A 21,465-nucleotide genomic window follows, 5' to 3' on the forward strand; every position below is an offset into this window, starting at 1 on the left:
TATACAAACAACATAAAATATCTTGGGGTAACTCTAACCAAACAGGTGAAAATCCTCTATGACAAGAACTTTGAGTCTTTACAGAAAGAAATTAAAGAAGATATCAGAAAATGGAAAGATCTACCATGCTCTTGGATAGGTAGGATCAACAGTGTAAAAATGACAATCTTACCAAAAGCAATCTACAGATTCAATGCAATCCCCATCAAAATCCCAGCACAATTCTTCACAGACTCAACTTTATATGGAAAACTAAAAAACCCAGGATAGCCAAACCAACCCTGGAGGCACAGCCAGTTGTGAGGTATATGGCTTTTTACTTGAGTACTGGGTTCTAAACTCTTATCCTCATGATTATGCATAAAATACTCTATAGTGCTGAGCCATTGCCTCAGTCCCTAGTCTCTGATTTCAGGACTCTCTGTTCTTACAGATATATACTTAAGCTTTGTTTGTAACTTAAATATAAACTTTTTCCTTGAAAGTTTTTTTCTTATTTTATCTTTACGATAAAGGGTTTTAAAGATAAAAGATAGGCAAGAACCACACTAGTAAACATGTAATAAAATATATCTTATTATTTCCCCTAATATTATTAGTTATCTGTTAAAAATTCAAACATACACCAGCACAGCACATACAACAGTTCTATGTTTTTATCTCCCTACTGCCCCTAATATCATACAATACAATACATAAGAGATTCTGGAACATGAAAGAGAAGCAGGATAAAGGATCATAGCAATTTATTTAGTTATTACAGGTTTGTTTTCTTTTATCCTTTGTGTTTGTGTGAATACCTACATGTATGTGTGTTCATGCCTTGTGTGTGCCTGGTGGCTACAGAGGTCAGAAGAGGGCATGAGATGCTCTGAAACCAGAGTTATAGGCAGTGATGAGCCATCAGGTGAGTGGCTGGGAGCTAAACCCTGGTCTTCTGCAAGAGCAGCCCATACTCTCAAATGCTGAGCAATCTCACTTTCTCTGGGTCATAACAATTAAAGTTTACCCACTATACCAGAATATCTAGAAAACTCTCCCCAAATAGTGACAAACTATGCCACAAAAGCCTAAATTTGCTTTCCTGGCGAAGAACTAGCAGAAAGTCATCTGGAGAAGAGATGATCTTATTTCTAAGGTAACATCTCCCTCTTACACTGCACATTTTGTACAGCAGCCACCCAGTGACCTCTGCTGCACTGTCAGCTGCAGTGTTGGATTCCCATGACCCACTTAGTCAGTATGAAATAATCAGCTTTTTAAGAAGGCAAGATGATACAACAGATACAACAAAACAACAGGTTTTGGAGTTAATTATAATCAAATCTGAATTTTCAAATACATTTTCCTATTTGTGCATCTTTTTAAGTTGACAAGCTGTTAGCTGTGTGTATGATGGATATCACCAGAGCCCTCTCAGGGCTGTTGCAAGTGTGAAAGTTTGTACTTTAAGGAGTTAACACAGTAGCCATCTCTCTACATACTTTTAAAAGATTTTATTGAGTATGACTGTACTGTGGATATGCACTTGGGAATACAGGTGTCCATGGAGGCCAAAGACTTTGGATCCCAGTATGAATGCTGGGGACCAAACTCTGATGATCTGGAAGATCAATAAACCTCGCTTATCTATATCTATCTATCTATCTATCTATCTATCTATCTATCTATCTATCTATTTTATTTCCATTAAGTTATCTCTCCAGCCCTATCTCTACCAGAATGTGTACATATATATTTTCCCCCATTAAAACATTATTTGTGGGACACCATGTGTGCTGGTTAGTAGTTGTTTTTATCAACTTGTTATTAGCAAGGGTCCTCTGGGAAGAAGGGACATAAATTGATAAAATTCCCCCATCAGATTGGCCTGTGAGCAAGTCTGTGGAACATTTTCTTGGTTGGTGATTAGTGTCCCAATGGTGCCACCCAGGGGAAGTGGTTCTGAGTTGTATAAGAAAGTGGGCTGAACAAGAGGAGCAAGCCAGTAAGCAGTGTTTCTTCATGGCCTCTGCATCAATTCCTGATTCCAGGTTCCTATCCTGTCTTCTTTCAGTGATGGGCTGTTACCACTCCACAAAAACAAATGAGAATCATTAGTAAAATGAAATAGATGAGATAAAACATCTTGATCGTGAGAAGAGTGGCAAAATGTTGCAAAATGTGAACTTTAAATATGATAAATATCTGTTTGATAAGCTCTGGTTAGCAATGTATCCAGTAATTCTTTACCAAATGCTTAGTTGATGTAAGTCTATATTAACAAAGGGGAGCACCAAGAGGAACAGGTTTCTACCAATAAAATGGTTACTAATTGAGTGATTACTTTGCCCAAGGAAATGCTGAGAGCTACTGGCTGAGTCCACTGCAGAGGCTGTCAACATGGACTCCTGGAACGACTGCCTGAAGGTTTGAGTTCTAGTTTTCTTTCTTGGTGTGTAATCAAAGGAGAGAAAACGTTACGATTCCCTGAAATTTCATCTCTTACACTGATAAGAATTCAGAACCCAAAGCATGACATAAGTGCTAAGAATGAAAACTCCAGAAGTAAAGTGCCCTGCTCTTAGAGGATCAGTATTTATCCCTAGCACACTTTGGGAGCCCATTCCACATGGAGGGATACTCTCTCAGTCTAGACACACGGAGGAGGGCCTAGACTCTGCTCCAAATGATATGACAGACTTGAAGATCACCCATGAAGGGCCTCACCCTCCCTGGGGAGCAGAGGGGGGATGGATGGAGGTTAGTGGGGGACAGGGGAAGGAGGAAGGAAGAGGGAACTGGGATTGACAGGTGGAACAAGCTTTTTTTTCTAACTTCAATCACAATAAATAAATAATAAAAATAAAATAATTATAATTTTCAAAAAGAAAAGCGCCCTGCTCTATGTCCCACCCCTGTTCTGTGACCCACCCTTGCTAAACTCACCCTTGCTGTGTTCCACACCTGCTCCTTATCCAGTCTTCTGTCTTCTAGGTATGCAACCTCTAGCGAGTTCATTAATTTCTCCGCATGTCAATTCTCACTTACCGATGATGGACAGTGCCTCAGTTCACAGTTAAAGAATGTTAAATGGTATGATGCAGGTAGACAACTTAGAACCTCCTGTGGTGCACATCAAATGAGCCACATGGGATGGCAATAATGTATGTGAAGTGCTTGACCAACATCTAGCATACAGCAGGCATGAAAGAGGACATTATCATATATTACATTCATCATCATGATTGTGCAGCTATTTAAATATTCATGGTTGAGGGATTAAAGTCCAGCAGTAGCTCTGATGGCTTTTCTGAAAGCCATGCAGTTGCTGTAAAAGTCCCTTTCCTGAGTGAGAACAGTGGGCAGGCCCATCCTCTTCTTTGCTTGTAAGATAGATCTCCAGTGGACATTTTCTGACTGAATGTTGCCTGTGTTTCCTGGCACATTTGGGTCTATGCACATTTTTCTGAGAATTACTATGAAAGTGATGATCTTACTTTGGAAAGGCCAGTCTTTAAAATTATAATAATAGTACAAAGTCAACACCTTGGACAAATTTGTGGTACTGCTCAGATGTGTTGAATACATTCATATTGTGTGGCCCATCTCTGTGCAAGCTGTTTGTGAAGAGGTTTTTCATACTGTTAGGCAAAGTCTGTACTCATCCAAGAACTCCCCATCTTCCTATAACCTAGTCCTTGTTGATTGCCATTGTACCTCTGTTTCTACAAATGGGACTGCTCAGTACCACACAGGGGAAGCCATATAGTCATATGACTTCTGTGACTGGTTTGTGTCACTTAGCACAAGTGCCTCAAAGTTCATTCATTCTATACATGTCACAATGTGTCATTCTTCTGAGGGCTGACTAGCATACCACTGTGTGTATATACTTCCCCACTGATGAACACTTGGTTTCTCTTATGTCCTGGTGAGCAACACCACTGGGAATAGGATATAGAAGTGCCTCTCAAGGATCTTGCTTTGCTTCTTTTAGATGTGTATTTATAGGTGGGGTTTCTTTAGCACATGCCATCTTAATCCCTACCTACTTGTATTGCAAAATATCTTCAACCAGGTAATTTGCAAATAATAGAAATGTCAATCTTACCACTATAGAAGTTAGATATCTAAGATCAAGGTTCCCAAAGTCTCTGATAAAGTTATACTTTCCATTGTGTGATGGTGAATTTTGCTGCAATGTCACAGGCAAAAGGTGATGAATACCTTGTCCTCACGTGGGAGAGGACAAAGGAAGGGCCAGGCAGGCTCCAGAAACCCTTTATCAGGGAACGGAACTAACGACAGTGACTGACACCTCATGACCCAGTCACTTAAAGACTGTCACTTAATATGTGAGGTTTTATACTTTGAGTATTAAGTTTCAATATGAAATTTGAAAGGACATAAACGTTAAAACCACACAGCATATGGCGAGCTTATTTTTAATTACTTGAAGAACTGCCAAACTCTTTTCCATAGAGGCTGTTTTGTTTTAAATTCCCACCTAAACTCTGGCATATGGTAATTTTACTTGTAATTACTTAAAGAGCTGCACACTATCTTCCATAGTTCTATGTCATATTCCCAGAAACAATGATATACAAAGACCCACATTTTCCTCCATGTCTGTACCAACACTCAACATGCTATTTTGTGTTTGTTTGTTTGTTATCTGTAGTAGCTGTGCCACCCTTCTTTGTGTGGCAGTGGCATTCTCTGGCTTTGCTTTGGGGTTTTCCAGTGGTTAGTCACTTGCCTGATTTTAACCCAGTCATTTGCTTTGTATTATTGGGCTTCTGGGGTTGTTCATATATGCTGGAGGTTTCCACTGTCCAGGGGTGTGGTTTCTTAAGTTTTCATCCTCCCCACAAGCATCCTTTTTACCCATGTGACTATATTCTTTGTTATACAGAAATGTAAGGTGATTTTTGAGAATATTATTGAATGCATGATAAGACAAACCAGATAGGAGATAATCTCTTAGGTCTGGACAGGGGGAATGATTCCTCAACCAATCGGCTGTTTTACTTTGATCCTATGAGTAGTGGTGACACCGAGTCACACAGTTTCCTGTGTGGAGTGAAGGCCTGGAAACTTGGCACCACACTTGTATAGGAGGTCTGTGTTTTATTCAAGTTCTGCCCTTTTTGAAATGATCTCTCATACATATTTTGAAATATTTCATAGTTTTGATATTTTAGCTATACATATAAAATTATTTTCATGGGAAATTCATGTCGTTTTTTAACAGTTGCCCTCTACATGAGGGACAATGAACCTGCATTTATAAATAATTCATGGCAGGGGCAGGGTGTGGTGCAAATTTATGAAATGAAAGACTCCAGTAATCAATTCATGGCTGATATGTGGAGTTTCCCACAATTTCAGGCCTCTTTTCCAATGAGAAAACACAAATACCCATAGTGTCAGTCAGGAAGGGCCATTTTCATGAAGTCATTGTTTCTTCTAAGAAATGATCACATCTTTAAGGATGACCTAGGGAGACTAGAATTAGAAGGGATGATCAAAGACATGGAAACAAATAAAAATTACCACCTACAAATGCTGGCTGCTGGCTGCCTTCATGCCCTAAGTCTTGCTGCATACCGTATATTGTCAGAATAGTGAAAAGGAAAATTAAACCTGTAGTACAGATGTGAGGTATAAGATGGGCAGTTAATTCTAGTCTTAGAAATATGTGGTTAATTTGTCAGGTAGCAGAAGATCCAATAAAACACCTACAGGATTCTGTGGTAATATTTCCTTTATGATCTAATAAGGCTTGCCTGAAAATTGGAGTGCAAAGCCAGCCACAGCCATAGAGGCCAGGCAGTGGTGATACACACCTCTAATCCCAGCTCTTGGGAGACAGAACCAGATGAATCTCTGTCAGTTCAAGGCTACCCTGAACTACACGAAATTGATCCAGTCTATAAAAGAAACAGAGTTCACATAAAGGTTATCTCAGCACTTGGGATGCCATGCCTTTAATCCCAGCACTAGAGAGGAATATAAGGTGGGAGGAGATAGGTGGTCTCACTTATTCTGAGGAGCAGTGGAGTCTGGAGATGCAATCTGAGGACAGGATCACCCTTTTAGTCTGAGCATTGGTAGGGGTGAGAAATCTCTAGTGGCTGGCCACTCTGCTTCTCTGATCTTCAGGCAAACTTTATTAGATCATAAACAAATATCACCACAGGATTCTGCCTCAGTGAGCTTCCTCTGCTAGCTTGTCTTAGGTAGAGTGTCCTAGCATCAGAGATCAAGAAAGCAATCAACTGAGGGCTTTCTGCCAAGGGAAACCTGTAAAAAGTGAGGGATGCCTGAAAAGACCGAGAAATTAGAAGGCCTATAGTTTAGTTGCTAGAGTGCTTGACTGGAATGAAGGAAGTCCTGGCTTTGATCCCAGCACACACAAATCAGACTTAGTGACAAATAATGGTTTTCCAAGCCCTAGGAAGATGGATGTGGAAATATCAAGATCATACACAGCTCAGCAGAGTGAATTCAAAGCCATCCTTGGCTTTATGAGACCCAGTAGAAGTACAGACAGACAGATAGACATGTATTCAGATATCATGGAGCAGTGCTGAAAAGGAACAATTTCTCAGAAACTATTTCAGCCAAGCATAACTGAGGCCTGCCCCAGACACTTCTGTCTACCACATGGCATTTGAAGGGTTAAATAGTAATCAAAAGACTTTGGAGAGCTTTGTCTCAATAAATTACATATTAACTGGATAGAGAGGCAAGCAGAAAGACAAACCCACCATCTGTACTCACAGAGTGGCTGTGGGAGCAGGATAATGACTTCTCTATGGCTAGCTCCTAACCATTCTAACCATTCTAACTTATGAGCACATTACATTACAAAAAAAAAAAAAAAAAAAAAAAAGACTTGGGAAGATTGAAGTTAAGGGCAGCCCCAACCTAACATGACCAGACTGAAGTTAGAAAGAGGGGAGATCATGCCAGGTTTAGAGATCTTCCTAGGAGACATTATGCTGAAGGGGACTAATGACCTGCATAGAAAAAAGCAAGGAAAGGACGTTGAAGCAGACACCCATAACTAATCACCGATCTGAACTGGAACCCAGACGCAGAGAAAAACCAGTGAAGAGCACAGAGATCCAGACCAGGCTGATGAAACCCACAGAAACAGCTGACCTGAACACCCAGGAACTCTTACTCCCCAGTCTGATAGCTGGAATACCAGCATGGGACTGATCCAGACCCCAGAAACATGGGTTTCTGTGAGGAAACCTCAGAAATCTATGGGACCTCCTGTAGAAACCCAGTATTTATCCCTAGCATAGGAGTGGACTTTGGGAGCCCATTCCATATAGAGGAATACTCCCTGAGCCAAGACACACGGGGGTAGGCCCAGGCCCTATCCCAAAGGTTATGATAGACTCTGATGACACCCTATGGAAGACCTCACCAATCCAGAGGGAGCAGAAAAGATATGTGACAGATAAGGCTTTAGTTGGGGTAGGGAGTAGGGGAGGATGGGTGGGAGAAAGGAACTGGGATTGTCATGTAAAACAATCCTATTTCTAATTCAAACTTAAAAAGCTGGAAAAAATAAAAAAAAAAATCAGAGAGGCAATTCCAAGAACACCTTGACACTGATACAAGGATACAGTTCATACCACCTTCTAAATTACAGAAGAGCAGCATGGTCAATTTGTGCTGATGCAATGTTGCAGCACCACAGAAATCTGATATATTCACACAGGAAGGGAACAAAACAGCTAGTGAGTAGGGTATGATGGAATTCACATCATTCTTTCATTTCTAGGAAAAATTATAGTTCTTAGAATTCACAAACTGTAAAAGTCACAGAGAAAATGATTGAAATAAAATGACAGTTGAGTTGACACAGGACACTAAGACCAAGTAGCAGAGAGCACAGTGATCGACTCTCCAGAGCCAAATTGTCAGCTCTAAAGACACACACGAGAATCATCACACACACTGAAGAGGTTATATTTAGGAGTGTGTGTGTGTGTGTGTGTGTGTGTGTGTGTGTGTGTGCATGAAATAACAATTAGAGAAATAAAAGAGGCCATGAATTTGAAAGAGAGTGGGGAGGGATATAAGGGAAGGTTTTGAGGAAGAATGGGAAAGGAGAAATGATTATATTACACATCCTCCCCCTAAAAATGTCTTGTGTCTTGTATCCTTGTATTTACAGTTGCCTGGGATTTTTTGGTCAGGGAAACCAGGATTATGAGTTTATGGCCACAAGGTGGTGCTGTGGCAAGACGCTCCACTGAGTGATGCCTCCCATGGAAACCCTGGGATCCTTTGCCACCCTTGAATATCAAATATGAATGGCATCAGGTTTTTGGTCATGTACATAAATGATTTTCCAAAAGGGGAAGTTACTTATGACAACTGTTGGTGTCTCTGCTTCAATTTAAAGCAGCGTAATAAGCTTCCACGAAGTTTTCAGAAACAGATTATGTAAAATGACAAAAAATGAGCATTGTCATACAGATGTGTGAATTGCACTCCCCTTTCCCCCACCCCAGCCAAGAAATGGGAAGAAAAGTGTGGGGAAGGATGTGCTGTGGAAGGCAGCTGACTGCTTGTCAAGGCAGATCTAGCCAAAGCCATTTCAGTAAATTGAAAGGTTCTTGGGCCCAATAGAAAATGTACAGCAATGCCACTGTCACTCAGAGCACAGGAAGACAGGAGGTGAATCAAAGCCAGTGAAAGCCCTGTACATGCTTAGTTGTAGGACAGGGGGCCAGGGTTTTGTAGTGCATATGGGGCGGGGGAGAGGGGGCGGGCAAGAATCTAGAAGGATAGACCACAGTATTTTTTTTTGTACTTAAAATGAAGATAGAGCACAGAGGAAAGAGATGAGAATACTGTTTTTGCAAATTGTAAGTTTCGTGGCTCAGGCAATTGAGGAAGGAGGGATGCAGAGAGAACCAGAAATGATGAGCAAAGCTGGGAGATCACACATGGCTCTCATTCCACATGCTGTTCTACACAATCAAGACCTAGTCCTGCAGAGTTACCCCAGGTAGCAATTCAACTAGGTCTAAAACACAGTTTCAGTTACTGAAGAAAACCATGTCTAAGAATATATCTAAGCTTTTTTTGTGAGTCGGGCAGACATTTTAAAATGAAAAATCAAAATCTTATTAATATTTGAGATACTTCTCTCTGGTACAAACAGTGACATTTGTAGTATGCTTTGCTATTTTTAAACATTAGGATTTATATGTTCTAAATCTGTGCAATGCATTATCAGTGATGCCTCTTCCAATGTTTCCCTTTTCTAACCACATTTCTGATGTCATATTTCTTCCATCCAAAGAAGATGATTGCATCATATTAAATGAAGACACAGATAGGAAAAATCTAGCATCTTTCAGCTATTCTCAGCAAAAAAAAAAAGAGGTTTTTTAAGAATGTGAATGTGAAGACCTCTTCCTCAGTAATATTTTATTTTGGAAAATGAAATATTTTTCATTGATATGTTATTTTTTGCCAATGTGTCAACTTTAGTTAGTGCTATTTAAAAATAATAAACACATGAAATTTTATCAGTTTTAATTTCTCACTTGCCAAATATTACCAGATGGAATGCGTGTGAAGTATAGGTCTTTAGTGACATCTGTAATACTGAGGAGCTGTAAAGGGATCCTGAGACTAAAGGAAGTTAAGAGCTTCTATCCAGATAACTTCCAAATGTGTTGTTTTGAAGGAGAACTGCCCTGCTAGCATCAGCTGTAACAATGTGTTTAATAGACTGCTTGAGACAAATGCACCCACAGAGAACTCTTGACAATAGCTGCACCTGAATATTTGCTCTTTCACCAGTTTGCCCAGTCACTGAAGTTAAAGTAGAAGCTTAATTCTAAGACTCAGGAACCACTTCCTGTTGTCTGTGGCTACTACAGCCACTCCAGCAATAGTTCTATTAGTATCACTGCTGAAATATGCTTTTAATATATGCATTCCCATTCATACTGCTTTCATCACCCTGACAACTGTCAATACAGTTTAGCCCACCACATTCTCTTGGCATCTTGGAGAATTAAATCAATCAAACAACAATCATTAATGAGGAAGGGCAGGGGTAGAAAATGTCAAGTTCCTTCAGTATTAATATCAACATGCTCACCATCATCACCATTAACATCATTAACACCATAAGTACCATCGCTCACTACCAACATCATCAATACCACCATCACCCTGGTTACCACCATCATTGACACCATCAGTATCATCACCATCATCACAATTATTGTCATCAACATTGTAAACCTCATCAACATTATCATCACCATCATAATCATCACCATCATCTAGATATGGCTAAATCCTAAAAATATACATAGTACTACTTAGTTTTTCATTTATATATCATGATTTGGTGATTCTACTTAGTCTAAACAAATTTTGTAGATGATAAATATTTAATGTAGTATTTCTCATAATGGATTATCAAAGTATTAAACTATTAACACCAAATAAACTATATTGCAACATGCTTTATATTTCAGAAAAGGTAATTTAGATGTGGATTCAAATGTAAGTTCTGTGTTTGGTCATTAGGTACAGAGCTCAGCTTACCTTATCAAGTTCATCTGAAATCGCAATACCTGGGATTCAAAGAGATTTACAAGACAATTTTAGAATCAATCTTTAATAACCTCATGCTACAAATAAAAAATTCTAGTCATAAATCTAGTGCATTTCCTATTCAATTTTGTTCCCTTCCATTGGTTCTTTAAAATAATAAGATATGTTCTTTCTACTTATGAAAGCAAATTAAGAATTAAAGTCAAGGATGACATCCAGGACCTGCTGAAGCATCACAAATGAAAGAAGGAAAGCACAAACAAGCAGATGTCTCTTGCAGGTCCTCAGAGTCAGAGCCAACTTGCAAGACAATCATGGAGATACCTGTCTGTCAAGTCCCTTCCCATTTTTTGTCTTAAATGGTGTGTGTGTGTGTGTGTGTGTGTGTGTGTGTGTGTGTGTTTTATTTTTTACTTATTATTTTTATTAATTTTTTTCATGTTATGATCACATGCCATGTTAGGGTTAGGAAGAATCTACTTGCCTGGACACTGGAGTAGATGTGGCCACCCCTCAGGTTTGGGACAGACAGCAGAAATAAGCTGGTGTCAAGTCTGAGGAAGAAGGATCAGAAGGCAAGAAAAGGTCTAAAAGTCTAAAGTGCAAGGGAACAGAATGTCAGAATGGGATTTGAAGCTCAAGTTCAGTAGAGTCTGAAGGACAAGCCAGAAACAGCTGAGCCACACAGGGAAGCAGAAAGAGTCCTAAGAATGAAGCCCAAGCAAGAGAGTCAGAGTACCCAGTTTTTCCTCCTACAGAGACACAGAATGACTTGCAGAAGGTGTACAGGGTGCTCTACCAGTTCCCACAGAACCTGCACCAGCCCAATGAGTCTATTATACACAAGGCAGAACAGAGTCTACTTCATCTCAGTAATTGGCACTATTAATTTTTTTTTGTAGATAAAACTGGAAAGGTAGCATCTCTGAGAATGCATCCTCATGGCATACTCTGTGATATCCTTTTGATAAAAAATTATTGGTGAGGATCAGGAGATAGCTTCATTGATAAAATGTTTGCCACACAAGAATAAAGACCTGATTGGAACTTTAGCACCTATAGAAAAAGCTAGATTGCACACCTGTAATCCCAATCCGGGAAAGATGAGCAAGGAGGATTCCCAGGGCTTGCTGACCAGCCAATCCAGCCCACCCAATTGATGAGATCCAATTTCAATGAGAGATCATATTTCAAAAACCAAACAGAAAGTCATTCAAAAAAGTATCTGATGTTGACCACAGCCTCCAAGCACATGGGAATACACACACACACACACACACACACACACACACACACACACACACACACACACAAATACTGATTACTAATAATTTATTTTTTGGAGCTGAAGCTATGGCTTATCAATGAAGAACACTAGCTGCTTTTGCATAGAACTAAGTTTGGTTCCCAGCATCCATATACTGGTTCACAACCCTCTGTGATTCTATTTCCAGAGGATGAGCTTTCCTCTTCTAGCCTCTATGGGTACTAGGCACACATATGGTACACATGGATACTTGCATGGAAAACTTTATTCATGAGCATAAAATAATTTGTCACTGCACTGAAAGACAGTCTAGATACTAGTTTAGGTATACGGGTGGTGAGTTCATCATAATACTGATTCAATGACACTGTACAGTGAAGGAGAAAAAAATCTACCAAGGAACAATATGGGAGCTGGTATACCATAGTGGAGAATGTGTCACCATCAGGAGGAGATGACAGATCAGACATCTCACAGCTTTCTGGGCTATTGTAAATATTTATATAGGTCTAACATACATCACACCTTTGTAAAAGATTGGTCTTTTAAAGATACATAGAATTACTAATGACTACTGTAAATAATTCAAATTTTATGCAAATGAATGAACTCTGGGTATTCCACATGGACCGTATTATGGTCTACAACACACTTGTATTCATTCCAGATTATAAAATCTAAATACGTGCTATTTTTACATTTAATACAATTCTACAGAAATGTCCCTTTCCCATATGAATTCAAGATGAAGACTGAACACTTTAAACATAAATATTTAAAAAGCTAAGTCTCCATATATGAGAAAGGTAAGGTAGATGCTACAATGTAAAATTCTTATCCAGAGTCACAACTCTTAGCTACCTGGAGTTAAATCACCCATAGTTCAATTGCTTGGGATTTCTGAGTCTTTTGATTTTTTTTCAACTTGTGCTCAGATGCCTTGAACATGATGAAATAGTTTTCTGACCCAATTTTTAGAAAGCCATCAGTTAATATGTGAACTTCTACACTTCGGATCTGTGAACCCAGTATTCATAAAGATAGCAGTAGTACATCATTTATCTAGCTTATCTAAAATGCAGACAATTACTACTTACAAGTCAGTTAAATAAAGTTACTATCATAGGGTGAGGGATGCTCTAGTGTTGCAGAGGTGGCTGGCACTGAGAGATGCTTCCCAGGCTTCAGAAATGTTCATCAGTTGAGAAGAAAGGGAAGGCATACGTCAGTTGAAGAAGCAATGAGACCCATCATAAACTCAAACTGCCTAATCAGAAAACTTGCTTGAGAGAAAGACCCACCTCATTTCACTATTACCAGTATTTATTCTGATGACCAATCTTAATGGAAATATAGATTATCGTGTAGTCTTAACATTTACATATTTTGATGACTAGTAAGTATCATTCTGTTAAATATAATTCACTTGACTTTCTGTTTTCAGCATCAAAACGCCTAGGGAATTTCTCATTTAATTTTTAATCAAAGCTTACACTGATTAAACATAGTTGTAGGAATTTTAATGAAACATTTCTCAGTGGAAGCAGGAAGCACTAGCCTTGAGGGTGAGTGGTCAGAAATTCATCCCAGGGCCTAGAATGAACACAGCTCTTCCCTAAGCAGGGGTTGTAACTGTTGGGCTTTTCACCACCCATTTAAAGCTTACAGAGACTGGGGATCAGCATTAAACCAAGTTGCATAGATTTGATAGCTACAAATTTGGGCTCATATTTAGAATTAATGAACTTAGAACACTTAATGTAATAGAGAACCAAAAAGCAGAGACACCTGCAAAATATACCACTTGCATCAACTGGTAAACACTCTTGAACATTTTTCAGTTAAAGCCTCTTCAGTCAGGCTGCTTTTAGGGCAGAGAATTCCTGCTTGCTTGCTTGGTTTTGTTTCTGTGTTCTTATATTGTATCTGAGACTGGCCTTGAATTTATAGCAATTCTAATTGAGCCTACTGTGTACTGCAGTAGTGGACATGTGCAGAACTGCAGGATTCGTTTTTGATTGATTAAACTTGGAACAGATTAAATAATATTTGGTTTTTATGAACTCTTTATAAAATTATACAGTGTATCTATCTGGTGTTGGATAATTTCTGCAAGAAAAAGATAGACATATCCATGCTATATGTGTGGTTTTCTCTGAACTGTGCTTTCACTGTTCATTATGGTGGCATTCTAAATAGTGGATAGTTGGAAGATCTCTCTGTCTCTCTCTGTCTCTCTCTGTCTCTCTCTGTCTCTCTGTCTCTCTCTCTCTCTTTCTCTCTCTCTCTCTCTCTCTCTCTCTCTCTCACACACACACACACACACACACACACACACAAAGGAAACCAAACCAAAGTGGTCCTCAACTTCAAACAACATCCCTTATGTTCTACTAGCTATTACCTTCTCTCAGATCTTCGTTTTATAACAAAACAAAACAAAGAAAATCAGTGTCTCAGGTAGCTCAGGAGACTAGCATCAAAATCAATATATAACTGAGATTGACCTTGAACTTCTGGGTCTCCTACATCCATCTTCCAAAGGCTGGGGTTGCAGGCAAGTACCACCACAACTGGCATCCATGAATACTTTTTACAGGAAGGCTGGCATAACTCAACACTCTCCCCACCTCCTACCCACCTCCCATCTACTACATGCTGGCTTCTGCTTTCACTCTTCTTCAAAAACTAAGTTTGGAAAAGTAGCATCATAGCTCATGATTATCAAATCAAACTGAGATTCTTTTGTAATGTAAAAATTGTAAATTAAAAATAAAATGAAATTATATTTCATGTTATCAAATTCACATACGTTTCTCACAGGAAGAAGAAAGCAGAATGAATGTTATCATTTGAATAGGAAATGACCCCTAAAGATGCACAGCTGAGTGCTTAATCCTGAACTGATGGGACCTACTTAGGGATTGGTAAAATCTTTAGGAGATGGAGTCTAGAGAAAACGGTCACTAGGAGTGCACCCTTGGAGGTGATATGGTCCCAAGTCCCTTTCTTGCTCCGTGTTTCTGTCAGCCTCGAGGTGAAGGATGTCCTCTATCATATATCCTCACCCCCACAATGTTCTATGCAAGTTCATGGAGCCAAACAACAACAGAATGAACACTCCAAAACTGTGAGCTGCAGCAGACCCTGCCTCCTGTGAGCTGTTTTGTCAGCTGACTTCTGAAAGAGGAAATAACACAGAGTAGAAAATGAGAAGCTTTCATCCACTCCCAGACAGCTAATGAGAACTGAAGATGGAAACCTCTCCTAATATATTCAGATAAAACACATAGATAAACTATGTAGCTTTCAACTATATACTAGTTAGAATGCCACCCAATGCACAATGGAGGCACAGGGTGGAAACTGAACATATAACATGTGTATTTTTTTGCACAGACTTTATCTAATACCAGATACTTTCCTCCTTGGTTCTATAAACACACTCTGGATTTCACTCAACCTCTCAAAGATTAATTCTCTTCTTTCTTCATCAGATCATTTTACTACAGGAATTCGAAAATGTGTGTGTGCCCTATCCTGTGAGTTTCCTTACCAAGCATCAATGGTTCCCATATCTTTATTTGCAACTTCAGCTCCACCCTTTATTGCCACCTGAGAAATGCACTTGGTTTCTGGAAACACAGGGCAGTGGCTGACTCTGCCTGGAAGTCTCAGTGTCTGAGACTTGAGTTTGAAGTGTAATGCTACATTACCCCAAACTCCCCTGAATTCTCATTTGGGATACAGGCAGAAAGCAATCTCCTTGCTTATGAAGAAAACCTAGAACAGAACAAACCAAACACATTTTTGTCCCCATTACCACCCCTCATTAAAATCAGCAAGCATCTTCTGAGCAAATTGGGAGCATTAGGGGAGGGGAGAGGAAGCTAGGAGAATGAAAAGGGGAGAAGAGGAGGGGTGAGAGGGGATATGAGGGAGCAAGAATTTTAAATTGGGGGAAGAATAGAGGAGAGCAAGATAAGAGATACCATAATAGAGGGAGCCATTATAGATTTAAAGAGAAATCAGGTGCTAGGGAAATGTATGTAGATCTACAACGATGACACCAACTAACAATCTAAGCAACAGAAGAGAGGCTACCTTAAATGCCCTCCCCTGATAATGAGATTGATGACTGCCTTATATGCCATTCTATAGCCTTCATCCAGCAGCTGGTGGAAGTGGAAGAAGACACCCACAGCTAAATACTGAACTGAACTGGAATCCTGTTGCAGAGAAGGAGGACAGAGGGGTCAAAACCAGGCTGGTGAAACCCACAGAATCAGCTGACCTGAACAAGGGAGAACGCTTGGTCCCCAAACTGATAGCAATGGGACTGATCCAGACCCCATGAATATGGGTGTCAGTGAGGAGACCTAGGAAATCTATGGGGCTTTTTGTAGTAGATCAATACTTATCCCTAGCATAGGAATGGACTTTGGAAGCCCATTCCACACAGAGGGATACTCCCTGAGCCTAGACACAAGGGGGTGGGCCTAGGCCCTATCCCAAAAGATATGACAGACTCTGAAGAGCCCTCACCATGGAAGGCCTCACCCTCCCTGGGGAGCAGAAAGGGTATGAGATAGGTAAGTTGTTAGTGGGGTCAGGGGAGGAGGAGAGGGAGAGGGAACTGGAATTGACATGTAAAATAATCTTGATTTTAATTTAAATAAAAAATGGAGAGAAAAAAAGAAACTTCTCAATTTACATTAAATGCACTGTCTTCTACATTCTCTGTCCCTATCTTGTGACCACTGCTTTATTTTTTGGGTTTCCTTCTCTGTCCTTTCTTTGAGGCATGGGCCAAATCAATTCTATCCACCACATTGCCCCAGTATGATGGCTGTACAACTCAGACTGGTTGGAGTGTGACTCTCAGAAGGCTTTGGAGCATGCCTGTCTCCCTATTTTCATTGTCATCTCCGCTAGGCTTCCAGCTTCCATCTCTTTCCTGATTCTTTGTGCATCAACAGTACAAGACTTCCCCTTTCGTAAGCTCCTACCTAAAGCATCTGTCCTCACATATGAGAACATCCATCTTTGTGATGCACTCTGCTGTTCCCTCATCATCATCTTTGCACTTTTTAGACATAGCTGTGATGCATCCTCTATTATGAAATTAGAAATTATCCTCCACACTCACAACTCGTATATCACATTCCATAGGGTGTAAAAACTATGTGTTTTTCACACCAACTTCAAAACAACAGAGTAAACTTGAAGTACAGTTCTGTTTACCCATCATCTTTGTTATTTCTTACTGGCACTGAATTAATACTGTAAAGAATGAGCCATTGGTGCAAGGCGATAGGCTTGGGTCTAACTGCAGTTTTCTACATGTCTGCACCCAGTTATTCCAGCACCATTTGTTGAAGATGTTCTCTTTGTTCCATCGTATAAATTTGGATTGCTTGTCAAAAATCAAGTGTTCATAGGTGTGTGGGTTAATATCAGGGTTTTCAATTCTATTCCATTGGTCTACCAGTCTATTTTTGTGCCAATACCAAGCTGTTTTTAGGACTATAGCTCTGTAATAGAGCTTGAAGACAGGGATGGTGAGGCCTTCAGAAGTTCTTTTTTTGTATAGGGATCTTTTGGATATCCTGGGTCTTTTGTTTCTCTATATAAAGTTGAGATTATTCTCTCAAGTTCTGTGAAGAATTGTGTTGGGATTTTGATGGGGATTGAATTGAATCTGTAGATTCCTTTTGGCACGATTTCCATTTTTACTATGTTGATCCTACCTATCCAAGAGCATGGGAGATCTTTCCATTTTCTGGTATCTTCACTAATTTCTTTCGTTAGAGACTCAAAATTCTTATGGTACAGGTCTTTCACATTTTTAGTTAGTGTTACCCTAAGGTATTTTATGTTGTTTGTGGCAATTGTAAAAGGTGATGTTTCTCTGATTTCTTTCTCTACCAATGTGTCATCGGCATATAGTAGGGCTATGAATTTTTGAGTTAATCTTGTATCCTACCACTTTGCTGAAGGTGTTTATCAGCTGTAGGAGATCCCTGGTAGAGTCTTTGGGGTCACTAATGTAGACTATCATATCGTCTGCAAACAGTGAGAGTTTGACTACTTCATTTCTGATTTGTATTTCCTTGATCTCTTTTTGTTGTCTTATTGCTCTAGCTAGGACTTCAAGGACAATATTGAAGAGGTATGGAGAGAGGGGACAGCCTTGTCTTGTCCCTGATTTTAGAGGAATTGGATTGACTTTCTCTCCATTTAATTTGATGTTGGCTGTTGGCTTGCTGTATATTGCTTTTATTATGTTGAGTTATGTTCCTGTTATCCCTGATTTCTCCAAGACTTTATCATGAAGGGGTGTTGGATTTTGTCGAAGACTTTTTCGGCATCTAGTGAGATGATCATGTGTTTTTTTTCCTCAGTCTGTTTATATGGTGGATTACATTGATGGATTTTCATAAGTCAAAATGGATCAAAGATCTCAACATAAATCCAGCTACACTGAACCTATTAGAAGACAAAGTGGAAAATACCCTTCAATTAATTGGTACAGGAGACCGCTTCCTGAACATTACACCAGTAGCACAGACACTGAGGTCAACGATTGATAAATGGGACCTCCTGAAACTGAGAAGCTTCTGTAAAGCAAAGGAGACAGTCAGCAAGACAAAAGGGCAGCTGACAGACTGGGAAAAGATATTCACCAACCCCACATCTGACAGAGGGCTGATCTCCAAAATATACAAAGAACTCAAGAAGCTAGTCCCCCCAACACAAAACAACCCAATTAAAAAGTGGGGTACAGAACTAAATAGACAGTTCTCAATAGAGGAATCTAAAATGGCTGAAAGACATATAAGAAAGTGTTCAACATCCTTAGCCATCAGGGAAATACAAATCAAAACAACTCTGAGATAACATCTTACTCCTGTCAGAATGGCCAAAATCAAAATCACCAACCACAGTTCATGTTGGAAAGGATGTGGAGAAAGGGGAACACTTCTCCACTGCTGGTGGGAGTGCCAACTTGTACAGCCACTCTGGAAATCAGTATGGCGACTCCTCAAAAAAAAAAAATGGGAATCAGTCTACCACAAGATCCAGCAATTCCACTCTTAGGCATATACCCAAAAGAAGCACATTCATACAACAAGGACATATGTTCAATGATGTTCATAGCAGCACTATTTGTAATAGCCAGAAACTGGAAGCAGCGTAGATGCCCCTCAACCGAAGAATGGATAGAGAAAATGTGGTACATTTACACAATGGAGTACTACTCAGCGGAAAAAAAACAAAAAAACAAAAAAAACAATGGAATCTTGAAATTTTCAGGAAAATGGATGGATCTAGAAGAAATCATTCTGAGCGAGGTAACCCAATCGAAAAAAGACAAACATGATATGTACTCACTCATATGCAGATTTTAGACATAGAGTAAGGATTACCAGCCTGCAATCCACACTGTCAAAGAAGCTAACAAACAAGGAGTTCCCTAAGAGAGACATACATGGTCCCCTGGAGAAGGGGAGAGGTTCAAGATCTGCTGAGCAAATTGGGATCATGGGAAGAGGGGGGAGGGAGCTAGGAGAATGAGTAGGGCAGAAGAAGAGGGATGCCGAGGACATGAGGGAGCAGAAAGCATGAGTCATAGGAAGAATGAACGATAACAAGAATGGAGATATCATAATAGAGGGAGACATCTTTGGTTTACAGCCACTAGGGAAATGTCTGGAGATCTACAAAGATGACACCAGCTAACAATCTAAGTAATGGAGGAGAGGCTACCTTAAATGCCCTCCCCTGATTATTAGATTGATTTATATGCCTTTATCCAGCAGCTGGTAGAAGTAGCAGCAGACACCCATAACTAATCACCGATCTGAACTGGAACCCAGATGCAGAGACGGACCATTGAAGAGCACAGAGGTCCAGACCAGGTTGGTGAAACCCACAGAAACAGCTGACCTGAACATCCGGGAACTCTTGCTCCCCAGTCTGATAGCTGGAATACCAGCATGGGACTGATCCAGACCCCAGGAACATGGGTTTCTGTGAGGAAACCTCAGAAATCTATGGGACCTCCTGTAGAAACCCAGCATTTATCCCTAGCATAGGAGTGGACTTTGGGAGCCCATTCCATATAGAGGAATACTTCCTGAGCCAAGACACATGGGGGTGGGCCTAGGCCCTATCTCAAAGGATACGAAAGACTCTGATGACACTATGGAAGGCTTCACCATCCAGGGGGAGCAGAAAAGATATGTGACAGATAAGGTTTTATTTGGGGTAGGGGCTAGGGGAGGATGGGTGGGAGAAGGGAACTGGGATTGTTATGTAAAACAATCCTGTTTCTAATTGAAATAAAAATGTTAGAAAAAAAAAAGAATGAGCCATTTGTTGTAACATCATCTGCCTCTACTTTTTTCTCATGGGTTACATTTTACATTTAAAGTCATCAAATCCAAACATGTTTCTCACAGGAGGGAGAAAACAGAATGAATGTTATTGTGTGAATACAAAATATGCCCCAAAGCCTCACAGGCTAAGTGCTTAATCCTGAACTGATAGGAACTATCTGGGGAAGTGGAAAACAAAACAAAACAAAACAAAACAAAAAAACTTTAGAAGATGGAGGCTAGAGAAACCAGTCACTAGGGGTGCACCTTTGGAGATGATTCTGCCTCCAGTCCCTTCCTGCTCTGAACTTCTGTCACATGGGTTCTTGCTCTCTACCACATCAGGCGTTATATCAGAGAACATTTATTTTCATATGCTCATAATGGACTGACCACAATTTTTTTCTTTACTTTTGTCTTGACTATGACCAGATTGTTGATATCAGTCACGTTGCATTGATGTCTTTCTTCCGTTTCCCAACAATGGTGTGCCTTTCCTTGGAAAAGCTCCAGCCAGTCTTTACACATGAACTGGATGACCTGAAGATACTCATTCACTGCTGCCTCTTCCAAGGAAGCTGCCAGATGCAGGGCAGGAGCACACACAGAAACTGCTAGGCGCCTGGCTACCCTGGGAGCAGTAGTTCACTGAGCAAATGGCTTTCTTGACCAAAGGAACAAACCAAGGAACTTCTGTCTTTTCACTTGAACTTCTTTGTTCACATGTTTACCACTTGTTTTCCAGCATAGCCCTTCAATTCATGCCATAGTCTCCATAAAAAACAAAAAAACTCCTGGCACACAAACCTATGCCAACCAAACTCATGTCATCTTACATCAGTGGCTCACAGTCAAAGAAGCTGAAGGCAGATCAGAAATGAAACAGAAACATCCCAAAGAAGACATATGTGGAAGTCATAGAGCCAGCAGGAACACTCTTGCAGCAAACCATGACTGTGTTCAATGCTCATCACTGCCATGTCCTTGGGAGTCTGATAGTTCTGTCCTTAGAATGACTGCTCTGTCCTTAAAATCCTCTGAGTCCAAAGAAGAGATAAAGAGGAAAACAGGCAGGGAAGTGCAGTCAGGGAAATGTATTGAGCCTCAAAATGCTAAATCCATATTCAGTCTAGAGCCAGACAGCAGCAGAGAATTCACCTTGGAGGTTGTGGTTGACCCAAGACAAGGAAAAGCAGGTTGTTAGAAAAGGAAGTTGTGCCAGAT

At 40.1% G+C, this 21,465-nt stretch overlaps 1 protein-coding gene across 4 annotated transcripts in view; it reads right to left on the minus strand.

Annotated features, from left to right (window-relative positions):
* CUNH8orf34 (chromosome unknown C8orf34 homolog) overlaps nt 1-21,465 on the minus strand; it is a 392,051-nt gene that overhangs the window by 248,937 nt on the left and 121,649 nt on the right. For all 4 annotated transcript variants that reach the window (XM_035440010.1, XM_035440008.1, XM_035440009.1 and 1 more), the window contains exon 5: nt 10,585-10,613. In XM_035440010.1, the coding sequence (XP_035295901.1) occupies nt 10,585-10,613 (29 nt within the window). The remainder of the gene's footprint in view (nt 1-10,584; nt 10,614-21,465) is intronic.

Source organism: Cricetulus griseus, chromosome 2, assembly GCF_003668045.3.
Source record: "Cricetulus griseus strain 17A/GY chromosome 2, alternate assembly CriGri-PICRH-1.0, whole genome shotgun sequence".
In the NCBI taxonomy this organism is placed as follows: domain Eukaryota; kingdom Metazoa; phylum Chordata; class Mammalia; order Rodentia; family Cricetidae; genus Cricetulus; species Cricetulus griseus.